Consider the following 22,684-nt stretch of genomic DNA (forward strand, 5'->3'; position numbering starts at 1 on the left):
AGAAAGATTAAAAAAAATATGTGGGGTTGATTCAAACATTCTGAAGTGATATTCTTCCACATGGTTGTCTGTGTGTTTGATTTAAATTGCTCAATTAGCCCACGGGGCTGTAGCAATCTGGAAAGGAAGCCAGTAGAATGCTTTCATGCCTGTGTTTCTTAGCTGACCTTTCGTGTGCTGCAGTAGCAGAATTTAGGGGGCATTGCTAGGCAGCTGTGTCTACCCCTGCCCCCAGTCCACACAATGGGTTATATTACCAGTTTTACTGCCTGCGTGCATCAACAATCGTGTTTCTTTCTTCAACAGTATATTAGTGGTGAGATAGGTTAGACTTTTAGGGCAAATACTTTCAAACTACCAGGCCCCATAATATATCACCTATACATTGAGTGGCCTCGGAACAACTTCCTTCTTACTTTATTTTACAGCATGTCTATTTCTCGCACCTGCCATTCTAAACCTGCTTATTCTTCCAACTCCTTCTATCAACTTTCTCTGGGGTCCAATCCTATCTTGTTTTATTTTATGTTGATAGTCTAGGGTTGCCAGGTCCCTCTTCGCTACCAGCGGGAGGATTTTGGGGCAGGGGCTGAGGAGGGTGGGGTTTGGGGAGGGAAGAGAAGGGACTTCAATGCCACAGAGTTCAATTGCCAAAGCGGCCATTTTCTCCAGGTGAACTAATCTCTATCGGCTGGAGATCAGTTGTAATAGCAGGAGACCTCCAGCTAGTACCTGGAGGTTGGCAACGTTATGATAGTCTGGTATTGTGTTTGTCTTGGTTTTTACAGGCAAGCATCAGGGAGGTTCAAATGACAGAAATGCAGGGTAAGAGTTTAAAAAATAAAAAAATTAAAAAAAAATAAAAATAAAAATGAATTCAACAGCTTTGATGCATCCACAGCATGGTTCCCTATTGATAACGGCAACTAATCACCGAGCGGCCAATCATGAGTAGCTGCTATCAAGGATCAGCTACTTTCTTATCAGGACGGCAAAAAACACAGCAAGCTGTGACACGATAAGTTTCATCCACTTGAACTGATCCTGTGAATTAGCCCGGCGTTGCTCAAAAACATAAAATGATACCAGTTGCCGGCTTTCTCTCCCATTCATATCTACAGTGACAAACAAGCCTCCTATAAATCAGAAACAGGCTACACGTAGGCCTGCTGCTGGCACCTTGCGGTGTGATATTTTCTGAATATCCTTTTGATGGATAGTGGCACTGAGGGTTCCATGTGCCGAAGAATGATGTGCAAATGAACACCAGGCACTCCGTCACGTAATTTACTTTGCATTAAGGTTCCGTTTCCCCCTTGCCTATACTACCTGCCTTTAAGAGTACCTGACTTCCAGTCAAAGATTATTTTCAGTTCAGCTGGAACTAATCTCCTCGTCCCTGTCAAATGCTTAAAAATGAACTTTCCGGAGCAAGCCTGCAGCTACTGGCTGCCCTAATGGTAATCACAGGCTGTTGTATCTAATTCACTATACTATGGAAAAGCCACTAGTGGAACGCACAGCGCACACTACTGAACTCAAAAGCTGCAGCGTTTTAATCCCAGGGTGCTAATTAACAGCTACTTAGGACAATGCCTGACATCAGGGCTGCAAATAATTTCATCTGTCTGTCACTCCCTATCACATTAACATTCCAGCACACATCGCAGATGAAAACTGAAAACCGGAATTGTGTTGCTTGTGAGAAGAGAGACTGCAGCTCTTTCAACCCATTTTTGTTTAATGGTGATGTATTTGCCATACAGGGAAACGTTAGGAAATATGTTAATATTCAGAGATATCTTGGAATTCCAGTGGATGGATTATGCCTTATTGTAGCTCTCACTTACATTTGTGTCCTTGAGAACAGAGACTCTGAAATGTGAAGAAAAATATTCAAAAGGGTAAATTAATCCTAACCAGGGTGCATTCAGCTAGCAATGAGTTCTGAATTCAGCTACCAATGGTCCAAAATACTGAGCCACACATCTTACAATCAATGGAAGTCCTGTTTAAATTTCAAGAGACCCTGTTTCAAAGTTTTAGAAAAAAGATGCCTTAAAAACAATAAATAAATTCTAAAGGACACAAATCCCTGTCAATCTCTAGCCCTTTAAAACAGCTTTACTGTCCCAAGCAAGGTCACTCCCATTCCACGATATTTCTACCCCACGTTAGACTGGGCATTTCGACTGCAATCTTCACAAAACCTTTGTGAGAGTAGGTCCTATTGAATAAAAGGAGACTTGCTTCTAAATAGACCAGCTTTGTATCGCTGCCTTTGTTTCCTATGCCTATAATAATGCATGCATTATTTTAACCATGATTTAAGCACAGGGGACTGAGACAAAGGAAATCTGCAGCCATGACCACCATCCATTCCATGAAGATGCACTGGGCAAAGGCAAAACAGAAGCACTTGCTTCTGGTACTGTAGATGGATGGCAATATGAAAATAGGCATCCTTGAGGTCTAAGTATGCAAAAAAAAATCTCTTCAGAGAGCACTGGAAGTACAGAAGCTAGGGAAACTCTTTGAGCAATTAGGTTATCGGGCAAAAAACAAATTGTTTGAAACTGCAAAATATGAGGAGTCAAAACCAGTTCTACTTTGAGAAAGAGGAGTGGGTTTGATAGCTTTTGAGGTAAAAAGAAGAGACCTTCTCCAGTAGGTGGGTTTGGCCACGATGAATACCATGGGGAGTTTAAGAATCAAACTCTATAGCATAGCAAATTTGTATAATGGTTAGCACCCACTGCTCTATCCCCACTATGGCAGACAAAGAACTACTGAGCGAGAAGACCCTGCTCCACTCACTTTATGCATATGCAGTGGAGCCATTCCTCTCAGAATGGGCAGAGAAAGTATCAAAAATTGTATCCACAATATGTTATTACTGAGATTCCCTTTCCCACCAACATAACAGAGACCATTTCCTCAAACTATCAATGTCTGTTCTGAAGTAGCACTGATCCCCTCCAACTCTTACAAGGTTCTTGGCATTGTTAATATCTTCATGATGAGGAACAGTAATTTGTTGTTGTATTAAGACGTGATGCTCCAACCCTTTTAAAATGGGTGTGTGATGAGATGTTTAAAGTACCTACAATTAAATAAGTTTATTTATGAGATATTTTCCCCACCACTTGGGTGGAACATGGGGGTGTACATGGGGAGGTTATCCTATGTTAAAGAGTCGTTTCAAAACACATTGACCAGCAGACTTCAAGTTAGATAAGCAAATGATGAAACAGGAAATAAGCTGTAGCAGCTGATTTCAGAATTCAATAGCTTTATAGCAAAATTAAGCACTGGGAAGGGAACATCGCTGCTGTATTCACGGAGCTTTAGCAACATAATAAGATACAAGATGATACAAAGAAAGATGAAGCCTTAGAGGCAATATCATTTCAAACATTTTAACTTGAAGATTTCAGAAATGCTTATCAGTTCTATCCATATCCAAGCAGGATTACGCTAATTCAACAATGTAGACAGATTTTTAATGTCCCAGAAACTAAGAGTTGTCAAAGGACTACAAAAGCTCATTAAATAGATTGTTCATGGATTTAATTTTAGTTTAGTTTTGTTTTTTAAATCCAGTTCACCAAAAGTTGGAGGAGATTCTTAAATAGAACAATCATAAACCTTACAATCATCAACGTAAAATAACCACCATAAAAGCCATATCAATTTTTGTATCGTTCTGACACAATATAATAAGCCAGTACAAAAATGCCGGTTTTAATATGGCACCTCTTCTCAAGTTTTCTGGAAGTGCGTCAGGTTGGACTTGTGGCAGGCTCCTCTAGCAAAGAAATCTACTCCTTTGACCCAACTGGAAGAAAACTTTTCTCAAGTGTCCAAAGAGGTTTTCTTTTAATTTCACATCCTTGATGGATCATGGAATACAGCAGATACACACTTCATAAGGGTAGTGTCCCTCAGCACCTACTCAGCCAAGTGAAAATAGTTTTCTTTTAAACCCACAAGCTCCAGGCGGGAGTTCTGGGCAGCAAAAGCACACAAAAACCGCACGCTCAGTGAATAGTAGCCCAATCTAAATCAGGATTAAGTATTTTACTGAAATATAAATAATAATTGGGATTTTTGTACTGTTTATTTTCCTTCACTTTGCTATATTGTATTTGTTTGTTTGTTCCTTAGCCTCAGAAATGATGTAGATTAGTAGTCCACGTATGTGAGGTTTAAAACTTCAAATTCTAGTTTCAAATCCTGAATAGGAGTAAGTGCTGGCTACTCTTAACTTCCATTAATAGGGTTGCCAACCTCCAGGTACTAGCTGGAGATTTCCTGCTATTACAACTGATCTCCAGCCGACAGAGATCAGTTAACCTGGAGTAAATGGCCACTTTGGACTCTATGGCATTGAAGTCCCTCCCCAAACACTGCCCCTCCTCAGGCTCTGCCCCAGAAACTTTCCACCAGTTGCGAAGAGGGACCTGGCAACCCTATCCATTAATGTGAGTTTCAAGGTAACACTTAAGCACAATTAAGGTAGGAAGGAAAGAGCAGGAAGAACCTGCTCCTGATTGTAAAGACACGGCTCAGCAATTGGTAAAATTGTATCTAGACAGGCCCTAGAAACTTGTAGTACAACCCTAGGCACATCTGTTCAGAAGTAAGCATCACAATGTTCAATGGTGCTTACTCCCATATAACAGTGCTTGTGACTGCTGCCTTAAACGCAGTTATAATTTAATGAGAAATGTTTTCTGATTTCAGAAAATGATTTATATTTAAAGCTGTCAAACTGCCAAGAAATTAAAATGAAACACAGCTAGTGTTTATATGAAATCTATATTGCTCTGTGGTCTTCTGTTTGTACAGCAAGCCAAATAGTGCAGTGAACTAGAATAAAGAGCATACGTTAAATGGAATCCCATTCTAACAGCAAGCTCAGTAAATCAATGTTGTAACAAAACTGCGAGGAACAAAACAAAGCCAATCTTACTTGCAAATTCATGAATGAGAAAGGCAAACTAGTATAATGTATATTTAAAACTGACTGACTGAATTTTTAAAATCAAACCTGGAAAGACTAAGGTGTTGTTGCTGTTGTTTTCCCCAAAACCTGAAATGTGTTATCAAATTACTTTATAGAGAACTGTATAGATTAATCTGTCTATAAGGCTACTTCTTACCACACACAGATGTGTTTGTAAATGGATCCATTCAGATTTTAATAAGGCCACATCCCTTCTGATACCCAGCATATTTCTGTTATTTATACCGTTGGCTCAATAGGCTTTTCTTCTGCAACATCCATGGGATTTTACACAAAGCTAATTGCTTAATGGCCCTGATATTTCTTTTACTGTAGACTTATACCCCCACCCTGCCCCTCCCCTTGGTCGCAGGGCTTGGGGCGACTCACAACAGTTCAATAAACAAACATCTACAATGTTAAGCCATACAAAATCTTTTAAATACAAGATAGTAAAATATCCTAATGGACGTCAAAATAAAACATCATCATACAATTCCCTGGCAACGAATATCCCAGACTACTGTCAAAACCAGGTGGCACTGCTGATAAGGTGGAAAATTGGTCTCCACTGTCCTCAGCGGAATGCCTGGTGGAAGAACTCCGTCTTACAGGCCCTACGAAATCTAGAAAGATACCGCAGGTCCTGGATGTTATCTGGAAGAGAGCTCCACCATGCAGGAGCCATTAATGAAAAAGCTCCTGCCCTCATTTAGGACAGTCAGGCCACCAGTTGATAGCCCAGGCTTAGGGTTGCCAGGTCCCTCTTCGCCACTAACGGGAGGTTTTTGGAGCAGAGTCTGAGGAGGGCGGGGTTTAGTGAAGGGGAGGGACTTCAATGCCACAGAGTCCAATTGCCAAAGCGGCCATTTTCTCCAGGTGAACTGATTTCTATTGGCTGGAGATCAGTTGTAATAGCAGGAGGTTACCTGGAGGTTGCCAACCCTATCCAGGCTACAGATCTTAGAAGCAAAGCATAGGGTAGTATCTGGATGGCAATCTACCAAGGAAAACCGAGGTCACTACACAGAACCACCGCTGAACATCCCTTGCCTTGAAAACAACTATAAGACAGCTGCAACTTCATGCCCCCCCCCCGAAGGCTTAATATTCTTTTACACCATTGTAGTTACTTTATCTAGGATCTTCCATCACATTTTTCCCCATAAGCATGAAAGAGCTACTAAATTGCCACAGTTAATCTCAGTTTGCACTTGCTTTCCCTAGTTTTCCCTGTGAGGTAGGTGAGGCTTAGAGAGCTGTGACTAGCCCAAGGTCACCCAGCTGGCTTCATGTGTAGGAGTGGGGAAACAAATCCAGTTCACCAGATTAGCGTCCACCACTCATGTGGAGGAGCAGGGAATCAAACCCAGTACTCCAAATCAGAATCCACCGCTCCAAGCCACTGTTCTTATCCACTACACCACGCTGGCTCCCTACCACTGTTTTTAACCCTACACCATGCTGGCTCCCTTATCACTGAGTAAGGAAACAAGAAAGATGCTACACTGGAAAAGGGCTCTCTGCTTCAACATTTTCTACCTATCAGTATAGTTCTTGTTACAACACAGCAGTTACAGTCTACTCCAAAACTGACAGTTCTAAGAATTACACTTCTGTTGTTTTCGATGTTACTGTAGAACACTCTTGTAATGCTACACTATCATTCGTTCAATAAACTCGTGCACCATGGTTTGGATAGGTGAGAACCCCCTCTTTAAAACTATACACTAAGTACATTTTTATGAGGCAGAGGGGAAGAGTATCTTTCCAGAAAGACTAATGGCATAATCAACTTGTCCGCCAACCTAGAAAGCTCTACATTCTCCAAGGTTAGAAAATCTGAGCCATGCACGTGTCCACATTTTGACTTCTACCAAACAAAGAGCCAATTGATGGAAAACTACTATAATGTGCCTGACAAAAATTATTTGTAGGAATGCGATAGTAATAAAAGAATATTAACAGCTTATCAATATGTAACATTGTAATACTCTTCTCTTAATGTTTAGTATATTTGTATAAGGGTAATACTCCCATCTGACAAGAAACCTCCTGTACACAGTCAGTTCTCCACATGCCCCCACCCCCATCCCGCAAAGCTCATAACGGTATTAATGAAACTTCCATGAAATAATTGTGGCTTTTTTCTTTTGTTTTATTGCCCTGTTTTGCATTTCCACGATGACTAGGAATGGATTTGTTCAGTGAGACAGGAGAAATAATGAGAGACCCAATGCATTCTGATTAGAAAGCCTGTTAAAATGAATCGACATTAAAAATTGTCAGCGTAAAACTAAACAGGAGAACACTGTTCCACAACAATTTAATTAGCACTTCAGGTTTTGTGTATTTGTTTTGTTTTGTTTCACTAATGTCAAAGAACTATTTCTTCCTTTCAACGGGGAACAAATAGATAAAAATAAAAGACAGTGGAAAACTGAGAAAGTTCGTCAAAAAGCCCTTGTTTTGCAGCTACTTACAAAAAAATCCAATGTAGGAGCACAGCAGTGTGTGTTTAGATGGCCTGCAATAAGGACTGCAACAAAGGAAAGCCCCCTAATTAAAGTAGTTCTGTCACTGCTTCAGGGCACTTCCTGCCATTTCAGGCTGCAGATTCCTTGGGGAAGAGTGGGATAGGGCATTGCACAATGGAGCAGGAAGAACGTATGATAGGAATGTCTTACGCAACCCAGTTCCATCATTTCCAATACCATGAGATAAAGATAACTGGCCTTACAGCCAGCTATGCAATTAATAATTTTTCACATACCCTTTTTTAAATAAAAATATATTTTTAAAAACAATAGTTTTGCATGAGTGTGTGTTTTGCCATCAAATCACAGCTGACCCATGGCAACCCCATAGGGTTTCCAAGGCGAGAGATGTTCAGTAGTGGTTTGCCATTGCCTGCCTCTGCGTCACACCCGATATTCCTTGGAGGTCTCCCATCCAAATACTTGTCAGGATAGAGGCTGAGAGTGTGTTACTGGCCCAAGGTCACCCCAGCAAGTTTCCATGGCAGAGTGGGGATTCAAACCTGGGTTTCCCAGATGCCAGCCCCAACACCTTAACCACTACACCATTCTAGGTACCCTTTAACTAAGGCTCAAAAGAACATTCAATTGGTGAAAATGGGGGGGGGGGCATCAATTCAAACATGATGTGAATAATGCTCTCTCTGCTCTATCACCAATCATTTATACTTTGAGGATTTTCACAGCATATAATAAAACAGAAATAAAAGCCCAATTATGAACTTCTGCTCATATTTTTATACATATCTTTAGCACAGGCACATCAACAAATTAAATTAGCATTCAGTTATCCTGGATATATTACCGTATTGCCAATACAATAATATAATCAAAAGTTGAGCTACCCTTGGAGGTTTTTGCTGAGATTCATACTCCAAGCAGCTCTGAAAAGTCCACTCTGTTTTCTCTGTGGATGTCATCTGATGTAACTTGTATGACAATGCAGCATTGATTACTATTCCTTTACTGAACATTTCTCTTTTAGAAAAAATATTCATTAGCTCTTCCTTTCATTTTTTCTTCTTCTCAGATTTTCAATATGACTCAACAAATGTGACAGTTAATTGGCACTCAACAATTTAGGCCTTTGAAAGGAAACTATCCTAAATGTTTTATACTTCAAAAGCCCAACTCTGTGGTTGAAAAGATTTAAAAAGGCATACAATTATTAAATTTAGTATCTTCAAATAGGTAAGCAAATTATAAAAAGCCGAATTTTGCCATTATTCTCCATCTACGCACAAAGAGAGTATAAAATGTTTGCTGCCTATAATAATGCTTGTCATAATTTCTCAGCTCATATACACAAGTCTGCCTTAATTTCCATCATAAAAATTAAGGCAGAGGATTTCTACTCTTATTAGCTAAACCAAAATCAGATTTCAGGCACTATTCTCGAAACTTTAGCCAGGACAAATCCACTTGTAATGTAACTAACATGAAGTTGCACGTCAGGATCTCTGCATATAAATGCATCATCATCAGTTTGTGGTACCCTGGAACATACTTTTCATCAGCTTTTAAGGAAGTTCATTAGAACGTGCCGCCAAACAGGCAATTCACAAACAATTCAAAGCAAAGAGAGGCATACATCTTCCCTACCTATCCCTGAAGCGCAATGACCATGGGAAAGGGCAACTGATAGCCCACTCATAAGAAAGGTGAAAAAGAAACCAGAGCATGGGTGGGGGGGAAACAGCACCACAGATGAACACATGAAGCTCCCTTATACTGAATTAGACCCTCGGTCCATCAAAGTCAGTATTGTCTACTCAGACCGGCAGAAGCTCTCAAGGATTTCAGGCAGAGGTCTTTCACATCACCTACTTGCCTAGTCCCTTTAAGTGGAGATGCCGGGGATTGAACCTCGGACCTTCAGCATGCCAAGCAGATGCTCTACAAACAGAGACACGGCCCCCCTTCATTAGGGAATAAAGGACATAACCATAAGACCTGCACAGTCTGCTACAGTTTGCTCCCATAATAATTGTTCATGTAAATCTTTATTTCAATTTACTGTTATGTGTTGCTAATAGGGTTGCCAGGTCTTATGTAACAATGGTGGTACACCTCTCCGGCAGCCCCCACTGCCAGCTACCGCTCTGTCTCCCAGTGGGAGAAAAATAAATTAAAAATCAGCATTGGTACACTGGTGTTATGTCACATCTGGGGGAAAGATGGAAGTGATGGAAGCCCTCTCTAGGAGTCGCTAGAAACTTTATGGTTTTACCACCAGTTGCCAGCCACGGGCAACCCTGGCTGCTAAATGTTTGCCAGCAAAAAAGGCAACATAAAACTAACACAAATTTTAATACCACAAACTGTATCAAACTCTCCAAAGGGACCTTACACATCTGTGAATTACCACTGAAACATCCTCATGGCTTGTAATGCTTCTCTGGATTATGGCAGAAGTGTAACTATAGTGTGTATCTACAGCTACAGCAAAATGTGGGGTTAGGTTGTTAGTTTTCTACTCAGATCAGCTACTCTCAATTTCTTTTCCCCACTCTTTTTAAAATTTCCATATCATTTTCTGGAGAGCGCTGAAATAATTATCAGTGCTGTTTACTTTTCACTTGCGTAAGCTTTTAGGTATGAAACCAACTTCTTTCTTTAATAACATGCAAGATTTTGCTATGAATAAAGAGCATATTATTGAAGATTCTAGGAAACGTATTATTGAATCTCTTAATCCCCCTGACCTTTCCATATTAAAATCTAATTTCCATTCTGCTCATATGGGATAGTTAAGCTCTTAAGTGTTATCTGAAATACATGAACCTTACTGACTTGTTAAAAACGCTGTCCTCATGTGAGCACTTCTGGCACTGTATGCTCTTCTGAAGAGTGTGATTGATACTGTAACACAATTGTGCATACATATGCACTGTTATAATATAATCCATCAAAAACATCAATGTTTCTCCACATTGGCATAGCTGTGTGTGTGTGTGTGTGTAAAGTGCCTTCAAGTCGCAGCCGACTTATGGCGACCCCTTTTGGGGTTTTCATGGCAAGAGACTAACAGGTGGTTTGCCAGTGCCTTCCTCTGCACAGCAACCCTGGTATTCCTTGGTGGTCTCCCATCGAAATACTAACCAGGGCTGACCCTGCTTAGCTTCTGAGATCTGATGAAATCAGGGTAGCCTGGGCCATCCAGGTCAGGGCTTGGTATAGCTAATGCTGCATAAATGGCACAACAAATATAGTGAAGTCTAAGGACCAATGTATGTTACAGGTATACCCAGAGGTTATATTACATTAAGTTTGGGAACAATGGAATTTATCTTGCCATCAGTGGGTTACACATTCTGAGAGAACCACATCTGATATGTGTTGAAATGGCAAGCTACCATTTGAAATTACCACCTTGTGGAAAACCCTTAAAAATAGAGGGTCATGTCTTTCTTCTCCTTAAAACATTCAGGATTGCCCCTCTGCCTGTTCCCACCACTGCTCAACAGAAAAATGGGAGGGAAATGTGGCCACCGGCAGCATCGGCAACACAATGAAGTCACTTCAGGCCCATCCGGAAGTGATGTCGTCACATCGCCATAGAGTTTTGGCTGAATGCAAGAGCATCAGTTGGCAACACAATGATATCATTTGCAGTTGCCCCAGAAGTGACGTCACTGTGGTGGTGGTGATGTCACTATGGTGGTGGTAATGTCACTACATCACTAGTGAGGCTCCCTCCTGATTGGGTGAGCCACCCGTTGGTTGCAGTCTTGTGATGTTAACCCTATCAACATTACATTTAGAATATCAAACATAATGAAATCTATGAAAAGTGCATGCATTAGGCCTGTGACGCTTACAGATCAGTGTACAGAAAACTTAAGCCTTGAGTTTAGTCATTAAAATATGCAGCGATTTACACTGCTTATCAGTTAATGCTGTTTATAGAATATTTAACTAGCTTTTATCTTATAGAATGGAACAAATTTAACTGAAGCAAAACCCACTTCAGATTTATGCAAAATCTTGGGATTAATAGGGAATTCAGATCCATTAATAAATCTTTTCCCCTCCTACTGGTGCAATGGTTTTAATTAAACTTTACCAACTCTTTTGGTTTAATCCCTTGAGCTGACCTCTAACACACTAGAGGTTTTAAATCAAACTATGAAAAAAAATCCTCAAAGCTGAAACTTAAAGTGTTAGCCACAGGAGAAAACCAATAAAGGATTTATCAAACATGTCTGGTAAACTAGTAAGGCTTTGTAAAGAGAATTTTTTATAAGTAAAAAGATAAAAAGAAGCAAACAGACACTCTAAAATTAGTAAGTAGAAAAATAAGTCAACAAGGGTGTAACAAAATCAGACTTATGCCACAACATCCACCTACCTTTTAAATTTTGTTCTTACCTGTACACACACACATTTACAAATATATATTATAAATGTACCGTATTTTTCGCTCCATAAGACGCACTTTTTTCCTTCTCAAAAGTGAGGGGAAATGTGGGTGCGTCTTATAGAGCGAATGTACGCACAGAGCCGGCTGGGCGCGCTGGGAGGCAGCCGGGGAAAGCTGCCTCGCGCCGTTCCAGCGCGCCCAGCCGGCTCTGTGCGCCCGCCCAGCCCGCTCTGTGCGCTTGCTCGCCTCCCAGCTGGGAAGCGGAGGGGGGGCGGCTTGGTGCGCCCGCCCGCCTCCTCCCCGCCCGCTCTGAGCGCTTGGTGTGCCTCTCCCGCCCGGCTCCTCCCAGCTTGCTCTGAGCTCTTGGAGCGCCCGCCCACCTCCTCCCCGCCCGCTCTGAGCGCTTGGCGCACCCGCGCGCCCGCTCCCTGCCCTCGTTTTTAGAGGAGGAAAACAAGATTTTTTCTTGTTTTCCTCCTCTAAAAACTAGGTGCGTCTTATGGAGCGGTGCGTCCTATGGAGCGAAAAATACGGTATACTATAAATAGGGTTACCAGGTCCCTCTTCGCCACTGGTGGGAGGTTTTTGGGGCAGAGCCTGAGAAGGGCGGGGTTTGGGAAAGGGAAGGAGTTCAATGCCATAGAGTCCAATTGCCAAAGCGGTCATTTTCTCCATGTGAACTGATCTCTGTCGGCTGGAGATCAGTTGTAATAGTAAGAAATTTTCAGCTACTACCTGGAGGTTAGCAACCCTAATTATAAATATAAAAGCAAGTTCGCAGAGGAGAAATTAATATTTGGTAAATTATGTGCTGGATTCTAGTTACATCTGTAATGAATGTGATCTGGTAACAACACTGAGGACGCAAGATGGCAACAGAAAAACAGCTTCATCCAGCCGCTTTGCTGGTGTGATTTTTTAATTGTGTTTTAACAGAACAGGTTATCTTCTACTCTGGACTATTCAGTTTATTTAGATAAATTGGACTATTCTTCTCTATATACATCAAACTGCCGGTCGGATTGCTTAGCTAGTTTGGCGGAGCATTGCAACTATTCATACAAGAGGCTGGGAACTTCCTCCTCCCAAAGCAACCGATTACAGAGTCCCAGCGTGGGGAAGAAAAAGCAGGCGAGAAGCAGCCTATGTCCACACTCTCCAATCAAATCAGCCAAATAGGTATGTATTAATGATCAGTAAAAGTAACAGAGAGAGTGAAATGCTGAGCAGAAAAAATGTCATCTGATTTCCAATATGTGCATATACTAAACATAAAACTGCAATAAAAACTGCAAGAGAATTAATGACATCAATGGGCAGAAACACCTCCTCTGAAGTTCATTTACATGCTGTGTTATTACTGCACTGTGCTTCATAGCGAAACATTTTCCCCCCTTTTTTTTAAACATCTATATCGGAAAAAAGAGTATCCAAACTGATTACTAAGGTTTATAGGTCTCATAATCTAAAATCATATGCCCATAGCACTTTCCATACCTAAGTAAATATAAATGACTCCAAAAGGCCTTATCTGTTAGCATACCTTTGCTTGCACTCTCCACATGTTCCAGTTCATCTGGGAATTTTAAGATATCCCGATACTTCTCTTCGCAAATGTCAGCAAGAAAATGCAACAGTGTTGTTTTTTGATCTGATGATTTAGTATCTCTAATCTGCAAAGGAAAAGAAATCAAGATGCATTATTTGTTAGTGATATTTTTTTCTCTCTGTTAGGAATATATTTTTCAATCCACGTTTTTGAATCTTCCTCTGGAAATAAGACACGTTTCATGGTATCATGAAGTATAAAAAGTAGTTTTGTAGGTTTTAATCCTTATGGTATGCAGGTTACATTGCTAATAAATAAGAGAGCATTCATACTGCTAAATCTCCACACATAATGTTCCATGTAGGAGTGTGCACTCAAACATACCTGAGCCAAAAATAAACCAACATTTAGCTGTTTTGGGAGGGTTCGGAGATATCCAAAAATGATCCCAAAACTCTCCCAAATTTCAGGAATAAAAAAAAAAAATTACCTCCTGGAATTTCAGGGTATTTTGGGTTTTGGGTCCCAGGAGCCAAGAGGGAGAGAAAGGAAACTGGCCCTCCCAAATAATTTATATTATTTTATTTACTTACTTACAGCCCATTCCTGAGGGGAAAGGCTGAGCCGGTGGCTGGACGCAGCGCAGCAGCACTGCCTCCAAAGGAGAATTCAGCCCCCTCCCCACAAAGCCAGGACGCTGCTCTTACCTTTGAGCTCTGTGGAACTGTTCCATAGCGTTCCACAGGGCCACACCACCTAAAATGGTGGCGTAAATCAAGGGAAGGGCAAAGGGGGCATTCCCAGCCTGAAAGTTGTTAGGAAGCTGCCTAAAGGCACCTCTGCCCTGGAACGCCCCCTGAGAAGATGGTGCACAAATGTGTGCCATCAGGACACCAGCGGGAGGCAGAAAAGGCATTGCAGGGATGCGCTGCCACAGCAGTGCACAGAGGCCAGCGTTAGTGCCCTGGGTGCCACCGCAAGTGGCAGAGATGCCGGTGCAGGCCCTTGGGTGCCTCCTGTGCACTTTCGGTCCCCAAGGTAAGGAATGGGCTGTTAGTTAGTTGTTTGGCAGCATCTCCCACTCTTTATATTTTGAAGGTCAATTATTTTCTATGGGAATGTCCGGCCTCTGAAATTGGAGGCCAGGTCTACCCATGTTAAAAACAATGGCTCTTTAAAATTTAAAGGGAGTGGAGACAGGAACTAACAGCTGATAGGGGAACTCTGGCCTGGGAGGCTAGGTCTACCACCCATAGGAAATAATACAGCCATTATTTCCTCTGGGTGGCAGAGAGGCCAGGTCTACCCACAGGAAATCATGACACCAAGTCCAGGTCTATCCTATCAGCTGTTTGTTGTTCTAGTCCCTTTAAATGTTAAAGGACCATTATTTTCCCTAGGGGTTGGTCTGGACTCCAATTTCAGTGATAAGGTCTTCCAATAGAAAATAATTGTACTTTAACATTTAAATGGATAGGAGATTCTGCTAAACTGCTGTTTGCGAGACCAGCTTCTTCTTTCCCCATTTCTCCCGGCTCCTGCTGCTTCGGGGGGGGGGGGGGATTGGAGGGAATTGCTAAAATTGTCCCAAATTTTCAGAACCGAGGAAAAAAAAAACCTGGGGGAAAATCCCCAAATGGCAACGAGAGTCTCAACAATTTTGGATAACAGAAAACATACCCTCCCCACATGAACACATGAAGCTGCCTTATACTGAATCAGACCCTTGGTCCATGAAAGTCAGTATTGTCTACTCAGATCAGCAGCGGCTCTCCAGAGTCTCAGGCAGAGGTCTGTTCACGTCACCTACTAGCCTAGTCCCTTTTATCAGACCCTCCCCAAATCTGGATTCAAAATTAATCCAAAATGTTTTATATGCACACCCCTAGTTCCACGTTTGGCGAAATGAGTAGTGTTCATAAGCTCCTGAATCAAGTTATTTCAACTGAAAAGAAGAATCAAACACAATCAAGCATAATACAGAAACTAAGGTGGCACACAGTAGACCAGCGATCCATGAAGAGAACCTATTCATTAATAAGCAGCTAAGATTAATGTTATTGGTTTCCAATGAGATAAAAAGTAAGGCTCAAAGTAACTGAACCAATTAGTTAAATTATGTCACGGTAGCACAAGAAAGAGGGCAAAAGCTGAGGACAGAAGACATTTCACAACACGGAATGTCTGGCATCACTGTCCAATGCATGAGAGAACTGAGTTCTTTATCCCAAACTGATTGACCATACTATACGCATCATATGTCTAACTGTCTAATACGGATCTTTATAAAATACTTGCAACACCAGTATTAACTTTAATACTCAACAGATCAACTGACAAAACCAGTTTCAAAAGAGTAAGGACTGTGTTTTTACATTTTAGAATATGTATGTGGGGGCACCTATTTGATATCTTCATTTTTTTAAAAAAGCATTGCAGTCTGTGATTTGCAGATCATAATTCTGTAATGTTTCATTGGTATCCTCTTTAATGCAGACCTTTCAGGTATTCTTAGATTCACTTTGTTAAGAATAAGTGAGTATACAAATGGGCATTCCTTTAAAAAAATGTTGGGAGGTACACAATTAGAAGTATTTTTTCACACAACGCATAGTTAAATTGTGGAACTCGCTGCCCCAGGATGAGGTGATGGCTGCCAGCTTGGAGGGCTTTAAGAGGGGAGTGGACATATTCATGGAGGAGAGGGGTATTCATGGCTGTTAGTTAGAATGGATACTAGTCGTGCTGCATACCTATTCTCTCTAGTATCAGAGGAGCATGCCTATTATTTTGGGTGCGGTGGAACAAAGGCAGGATGGTGCTACTGCACTCGTCTTGTTAGTGGCTTCCTAGAGGCACCTGGTTGGCCACCGTGTGAACAGACTGCTGGACTTGATGGGCCTTGGTCTGATACAGAAGGGCCTTTCTTATGTTCTTATGTTCTTATGATGGAACAATAATATAATTTTATACTCATCTGGTGAATGAAGATTCAGTTATCCCTAGCAGAAATCAAGTGTGTGTTTGTGTGTATGCAAATCATTATTGTTTGCTTGCTTTTATTGTTATAAAAAGTTTCATTATGGAAATCACATTTCAATTTCTCATTTGAAAATCAACAAACAAAACCACAAAGGCTTATTTCCCTTTCATAAGGATCTTAGTAGATAAAATTCTGATGATCCAAAACCCCAGTTTTTTCCTTCTACATACGGTGGCCCTTGTAAGGGAACATAGGAGGAATATAAATTTTGTAAATAAAATAAACAAAATATGACACAAGAAGCCCTTATTGTCAAAATCTAGGTTTTTAAAGCAGTAACCAATGTCTGTTTGGAAGAAGGCAATACCATACATGCAGGAATAGCGTGCAGATGAATTATGTGAAGTGCTATTGAGATAACACAAGAAAACTCAAGGACATCAAAGACATCAAAGACAACATAAAGTCCAAAAATGTTCTAGAATTCGCTTAAAAACTTCATCCAATGTTGTTTTCTTATTCAGATCTTTGGTAAAAGGATGCTACAGTGGAAAACACAAGTCAATGGGCTTAATTCACAACTATAATTTATCCTTTTTCATATGAAGTACTCTCACTACTGTTGTTGACAGAGCATACTCTAAACAGGCAAATTCCTAACTGTGCCAGGAGAACCCTAAGACTCCACATTGAAAAGGCTTCTCATGGTGGACAAGAGTATCTGAAAAACACTGTAATCCAGTGTTATGGGTGGGAAAGGTAGATGGGGCCCTTCAATTAAGTCCAGAAGCCTCATCCACTGAACCCTAATATGTTGTCACCGTACCACATATCCAAATCTGAAAGTGGCTCCCACGTGGATAGAAAAATCCAAAGAACAGGACCAGGAAAGCACACTAGACTCTTTTCTACAGAACTGGAGAAAGCTCCAGGTTTGCAGAAAAATCTCTGAAAGGTGGGGGGACCCTTTACTTAAAAGACTGAGAAGTTACAAAACAGGCAGCCCATTTGTGAGAACCGCAGCAGTCGAGGATGGCATGGCCGTGACGCTGCTGCAGTGCCACCAATGAGGTTTCGCAGCCGCCACAGTGGGAAGAAAGGGGGGGGTTATTTTCAAAAACCTGGAAATGAGGGAAAAGGCTTCATTGCAAACAGCAATGATGTACCTCCACAAATGGCATTGCAGCATTGCCATTGTGTTAGGAGGCGTTCCCAGCACGAAAAGGGTTAGAAAGCTGCCTATCAGCAACTACGCCCCCCAGAACGCTGTGGGAATGCCTCCCGGGACACCAGCACAGGGACTTGCACTGCCACCACGGTCCGGGGGGGATGGAGTAAATGTTCCAACGATTGTGTCCATGTCAGTTTGCATGGCGCAAATGGCACGGATGCCAGCTCAGGGGTCATGGTGCCTCCAAAGGAGTTTCCCCCCCCCCTCAGGAATGCACTGTAGGTTATGAGATCTCAGTCAGCATCTGAAAGAAGGGGGGAGCAGCCACCCACCGCCGCATGTACCAGGCAGGAAGGGGAGGACAAGAAGAGTGCAAGGGAGAAATGGGAGCCCCCCCCCACACCATTGCTATGAACCGGGCTGGCAAGTTGGGCACCACCACGGCTCCCACATGATCACCAGTTCTGCAGGCATGCAGCAAGGGGGAGTGGGAGCCACTGCAGCCACCACTGGCCCCTTATGAGCCAGACGGGCAGAGATGGCAGCACTGACAGCGTGGGCAGAGGAAGAGGGAATGGAAGCTGTGCAGCAGCAACACAAGCCGGCAAGCAGCTGCCCCGTCAAGCAAGCGGAAGATGGGATTCCCCTGAGGGTCTCGCAGGTCCCCCACCTATAGCTTTCTAAAAGCAGCGGCTAGTTTTGATTGCAAAATGCAGGCAACAAGGGGGTCCCAGTTCCCTACAATTTCAGCACAGCTGCTGTCTCCTGTAACAAGAAGCCACAGGTATGTTACAGGGTGTATTTCCCATTTTGGGTACCAATGAGGCCAAAGAAGCCTGGCCTGTATGCCATGTGAATGGGATGTGGGCCTTAGAATACACCCCAGAATCCTCTGCAACTGCAATGCACACAGTCTCCTCAGCAGACAGTGCAATGTACAAATGGATCTCTAAAGACAGAAAGCTGAGAATCCCTCAACTAAATCTTACGATGGCCTTTTGTGAAGTTTTAGCAGGCAGCTATGCTGAGCCACTGTACCATGCATGAACAGCTTGAGTGGCAGCTACCATTAAAGCTACCAGACTATATAGCAGCTAGTAGAAAGGATTGTAAGAGAATTCAGCTTCAGAGAAAATAAATCTCGAAAGAGGAAGACACATGTTTCAAACAAAACATTGTAAAGCAACAACATTCTATCAGGACCTCGGTATATGCTGGAAATCAAGCAAATATCCAAGGCTGAATTATTACCTGAATAGGAAAATACAATTTGTTTAAGTGTACTTTGTAAAAGAACACTGATAATATTAACAGTGGAAATAAAATGAACAGGATTTCTTTCCTTCCATTTCTTCTACAAACATATTTAAGTAAGAATGTTATGAAAGCAGGTTACTTTTCCCATCACTAGAGACTCTATGAAGGTGGTAAAAAAGGAAGTTACCATGTTCATTAATCACTCTCACTGTTAAAGTTACACCAATGATACTGAAGAAGGCAGAGGAGGAGTTGGTTTTTATATGCCAACCTTTGCTTACCTTTTATGGAGACTCAAACCATCTTAGAATCTCCTTCCCTTGCACAACATTTTATGAGACATAAGAATAATATAATTTCCAGTTCTTTTGGAACTCTTTACTGGATCTTTTATTGTATATACTCGCGTATAAGCCATTTTTCAACCCCAAAAAAGTGCTGAAAAATCCCCCCTCGGCTTATACGCGAGTCACCCCGGGGGAGAGGCACCACTAAGGGGTGGATTTCAGCAGGAAACTTACCTCCTCCTCCCCTTCTCTCCTCTCCTCGCCCGGCATGTCCCGCGGCAGCAGCAGCAGCGACCCGCCGCCCGACTTCTTGCTGCTCGAGAGCAGCAACCACCACCACCAACAACGCAGGCAGGCCTCGCCGCACCCGCCCGGCCACGCCGCCTGGGCAGGCTGAGCCGCTCGCAGGGCCGCCTCCATGCCGCCCACCAGAGCCTCGGCCTCCCCGGCCGCGGCTCCTTCAGCCTCCTCCTCCGCGTTCAAGGAGGCCAAAGGAGCCGCGGCCAGGGAAGGAGCAGCGGCAGCGAGAGCGGAGGAGGAGGCCGAAGGAGCCACAACCGGGGAGGCCGAGGCTCCAGCGGGCGGCATGGAGGCGGCCCCGTGAGCGGAGCGGCCTGCCCAGGCGGCGTGGCCGGGTTGGTGCGGCGAGGCCTGCCTGCCTGCGTTGATGGTGGTTGCTGCTCTCGAGCAGCAAGAAGTCGGGCAGAGGGTCATTGCTGCTGCCGCCGCGGGACATGCCGGGTGAGGAGAGAAGGGGAGGAGGAGGTAAGTTTCCTGCTGAAATCCACCCCTTAGTGGTGCCTCTCCCCCAAGAAACACTCTTTTTCAGCTAGCCTTTCAACTTTCTCCTGTTCATCTGGGAACCTCCTGCAGTTTAAGTGACCATGTTAATCCACAGTGTTGTGACTAAGTCTCTCCCTGTTTCCCAGCTTACTTATCAGACTTTCTGGCTTTCCCCAAAGCCCAAGCCTTTTTTTTTTTTTTTTTTATATATAGATTTTATTGGATTTTATACTAAAAATTTTCCATTGCATTAAACAACATCTATGACAATATAAAATTTCAATTCTAACCTAAAGTTGTTATAGTTCCATAACATATAATAAAGAAAAAAAAGAAGAAAAAAGAAATGGAAAATTTTGACTTCCCCTTCACCTCTATCTTCCTCTTAATAAAAAGTTCATCTCGTCGTGGTTAATCTAATCTTAATAAACTATCAATATCCTGTATAAAAAAAACCATAATCTGTTAGTAAATATAATTATGCTTATTCATTATAAAAAAAAACCAAAAATAATCCTCTGGATCAGATTAGAAAATATTCTTCCATTCTTCCCAATTTTAACTCATATTCACAATAATGCATCCACGCCCCCCATTCCCCCAGAAACCGAACGTCATTTTCTTCATTTAGAATAGCTGTGAGTTTTGCCATTTCTGCCACTTCAAACATTTTAACAATCCAGTCTTTTTTTCTCAAGAATTTCTAGCCCTTTATTCCCAAAATGATATCTTAATCTTAATTCCACTACATCATTAATAGCCATGCCACCCGTCTACACTATCAAAGCCTTTGGGTCCAGCAATCATGTTTAAATCAATCCTTTAACCATGGTCTAATACTTCCTTCTGTAACTGAAATAGGCCAGTCAGGTATGGGAACAGGATTTCTTTGTTCTCTCTCATTTCCTCAGACAGGATACGTATCCAAAAATAACTCTTTCTGGGCTTCATCTCCATCGTGGCTTCAATCTGTATTCCTTGACCTGCTCTCTTCTTCCTTATATCCACACGTCGTTCCATGACTTTTTTAAATGAAAAGTCTATTTCTTGTATGTCTGATCTCTTTATCGCCGGCTGGTTGCTTTCTTGAACTTCTGTCTTCTTCTTTGTATCCTTGTATTCTTCCATGACTTTTTGGGCAGAAGAGTCCATTGCTTGTATGTCTGTATTTGTGGTCATCATTTGAATTTTCAAGACTTTTATGTCTTCTATAACCAGATCCAACTTCTGATTGCCTACCTGTGATGATTGGTCAAGAGTCGTCATCATTGAAATCAGTTGAGCCATCTGTGTTGAAATCTGTTTTAATTGTTTAATTGTCGCCTCAGAATGTTTAGCAAGCATGTCCTGTATTTTTTTTTTCCATGTTTGAATTCTGTAGAATTCCCTTTGATTTCATAGGAGCAGGGTTATGTATTAAGCCAAAAGAAGCTGATAAAATACATGTCCACAGACAGGGCCTTTAAAGTTCTAATTAAAAGATAATAATTCAAACATCAGCCTTATAATTTTTTCGGGTTGAAAAGAGTCAAAATAGGCTCTAGAATTGCGTTTTAAAGTTTTGAAATACCAGTGAGTTTTTTTCGGTCGCTCTAGGTCGGGCTGATCAGGAAGTATACAGGAAGTTGCTAGTGCCGTGGACCTTCTACCGCCTCTTCTCGATGGTTGTTCCTTCAGGAATGATTTCCAAGTAACTCGAGTGCGACGCGTAATCGGTCCTACAACTACTTCCTGTTATTTTAGTTCCGATGATAGATAGGTTGTTATAGAGGGTCTTCCGTTCCAGGCGCTCCCTTACTGCAAACGTGGCAGGATATTCTTCACCGGAAAATCAGGAAGAAAAATCTCCCTCCCCTTCCCTTGGACCCATTGGTGATAGTTCTTGTCAATCAAAAGGTATCCTTCCGACTCTTTATTATGGTTTAGGCTGATCGGATTGATAAGGCTCCTGTCGCTAATCCCGATGGCTAACTCAGATCAAACTTTTTCAGTTCGGATTAAGGAGGAATGGGGGTCCCAGAAATATTCTTATCAGCCCCCCGTCTGTTCAAGTTTCCAGTAAGTAGACGAAGAGTTCTTTTGTACTCACTTGGGTGTCAAGAGGTGAGGTTCTTTTCTTTATGTAGTCCTTATGTTGGTATTAAGGTGGTGGAGGGTGGAGCTTGATGCCTAAGTTGCGTTTTGGCGATGTCCTTCCCTAGTGCCCTCGCAGGACCGGCGTCCAGGACTCCGAGGGGCTTAAAAAGCCCCCTCAGAGTACCTAGGAGGTCAAACCGCGTTTGCGGGCTGCAGGGAGTTCCTGCTTTCCAACCCACTTGCAAGGGTCGGATTGGGGTATCTATGTACCCCAGAAATAACGCAAACTTGGATTTCTCCCAGGACAGCCTGGGGAAATGGAGTGCTCTCCCCAGCAGCACCACCGGAAGCCCCCCAAAGCCCAAGCCTTGCTACATTGTCTTAAAAAGAAGAGTTGTTTTTATACCACACTTTTCTGTACCTTTAAGGAGTCTCAAAGTGGTTTACAAGCACCTTCCCTTCCTTCTTCCCAGAACAGGCACCTTGTGAGGTAGGCATAGGGCTGAGAGAGTTCAGAGAGAACTGTGACTGGCCCAAGGTCACCCAGCAGACTTCATGTGGAAGAGGGGGAATCAAACCCAGTTCTCCAGATTAGTCTGCCACTCTTAAACATTACACCACACTACACCACGAAGCCAACCTACCCAGCAAACTAGATGTGCTGGTGATG

The 22,684-nt window shown here is 42.4% G+C and overlaps 1 protein-coding gene across 1 annotated transcript in view; it reads right to left on the bottom strand.

Moving 5' to 3' along the window:
- DIAPH2 (diaphanous related formin 2) overlaps positions 1 to 22,684 on the bottom strand; it is a 421,870-nt gene that overhangs the window by 235,187 nt on the left and 163,999 nt on the right. The window contains exon 23 of the mRNA XM_056859236.1: positions 13,452 to 13,581. Within this exon, the coding sequence (XP_056715214.1) occupies positions 13,452 to 13,581 (130 nt within the window). The remainder of the gene's footprint in view (positions 1 to 13,451; positions 13,582 to 22,684) is intronic.

Source organism: Euleptes europaea, chromosome 13 (assembly GCF_029931775.1).
Source record: "Euleptes europaea isolate rEulEur1 chromosome 13, rEulEur1.hap1, whole genome shotgun sequence".
In the NCBI taxonomy this organism is placed as follows: Eukaryota; Metazoa; Chordata; class Lepidosauria; order Squamata; family Sphaerodactylidae; genus Euleptes; species Euleptes europaea.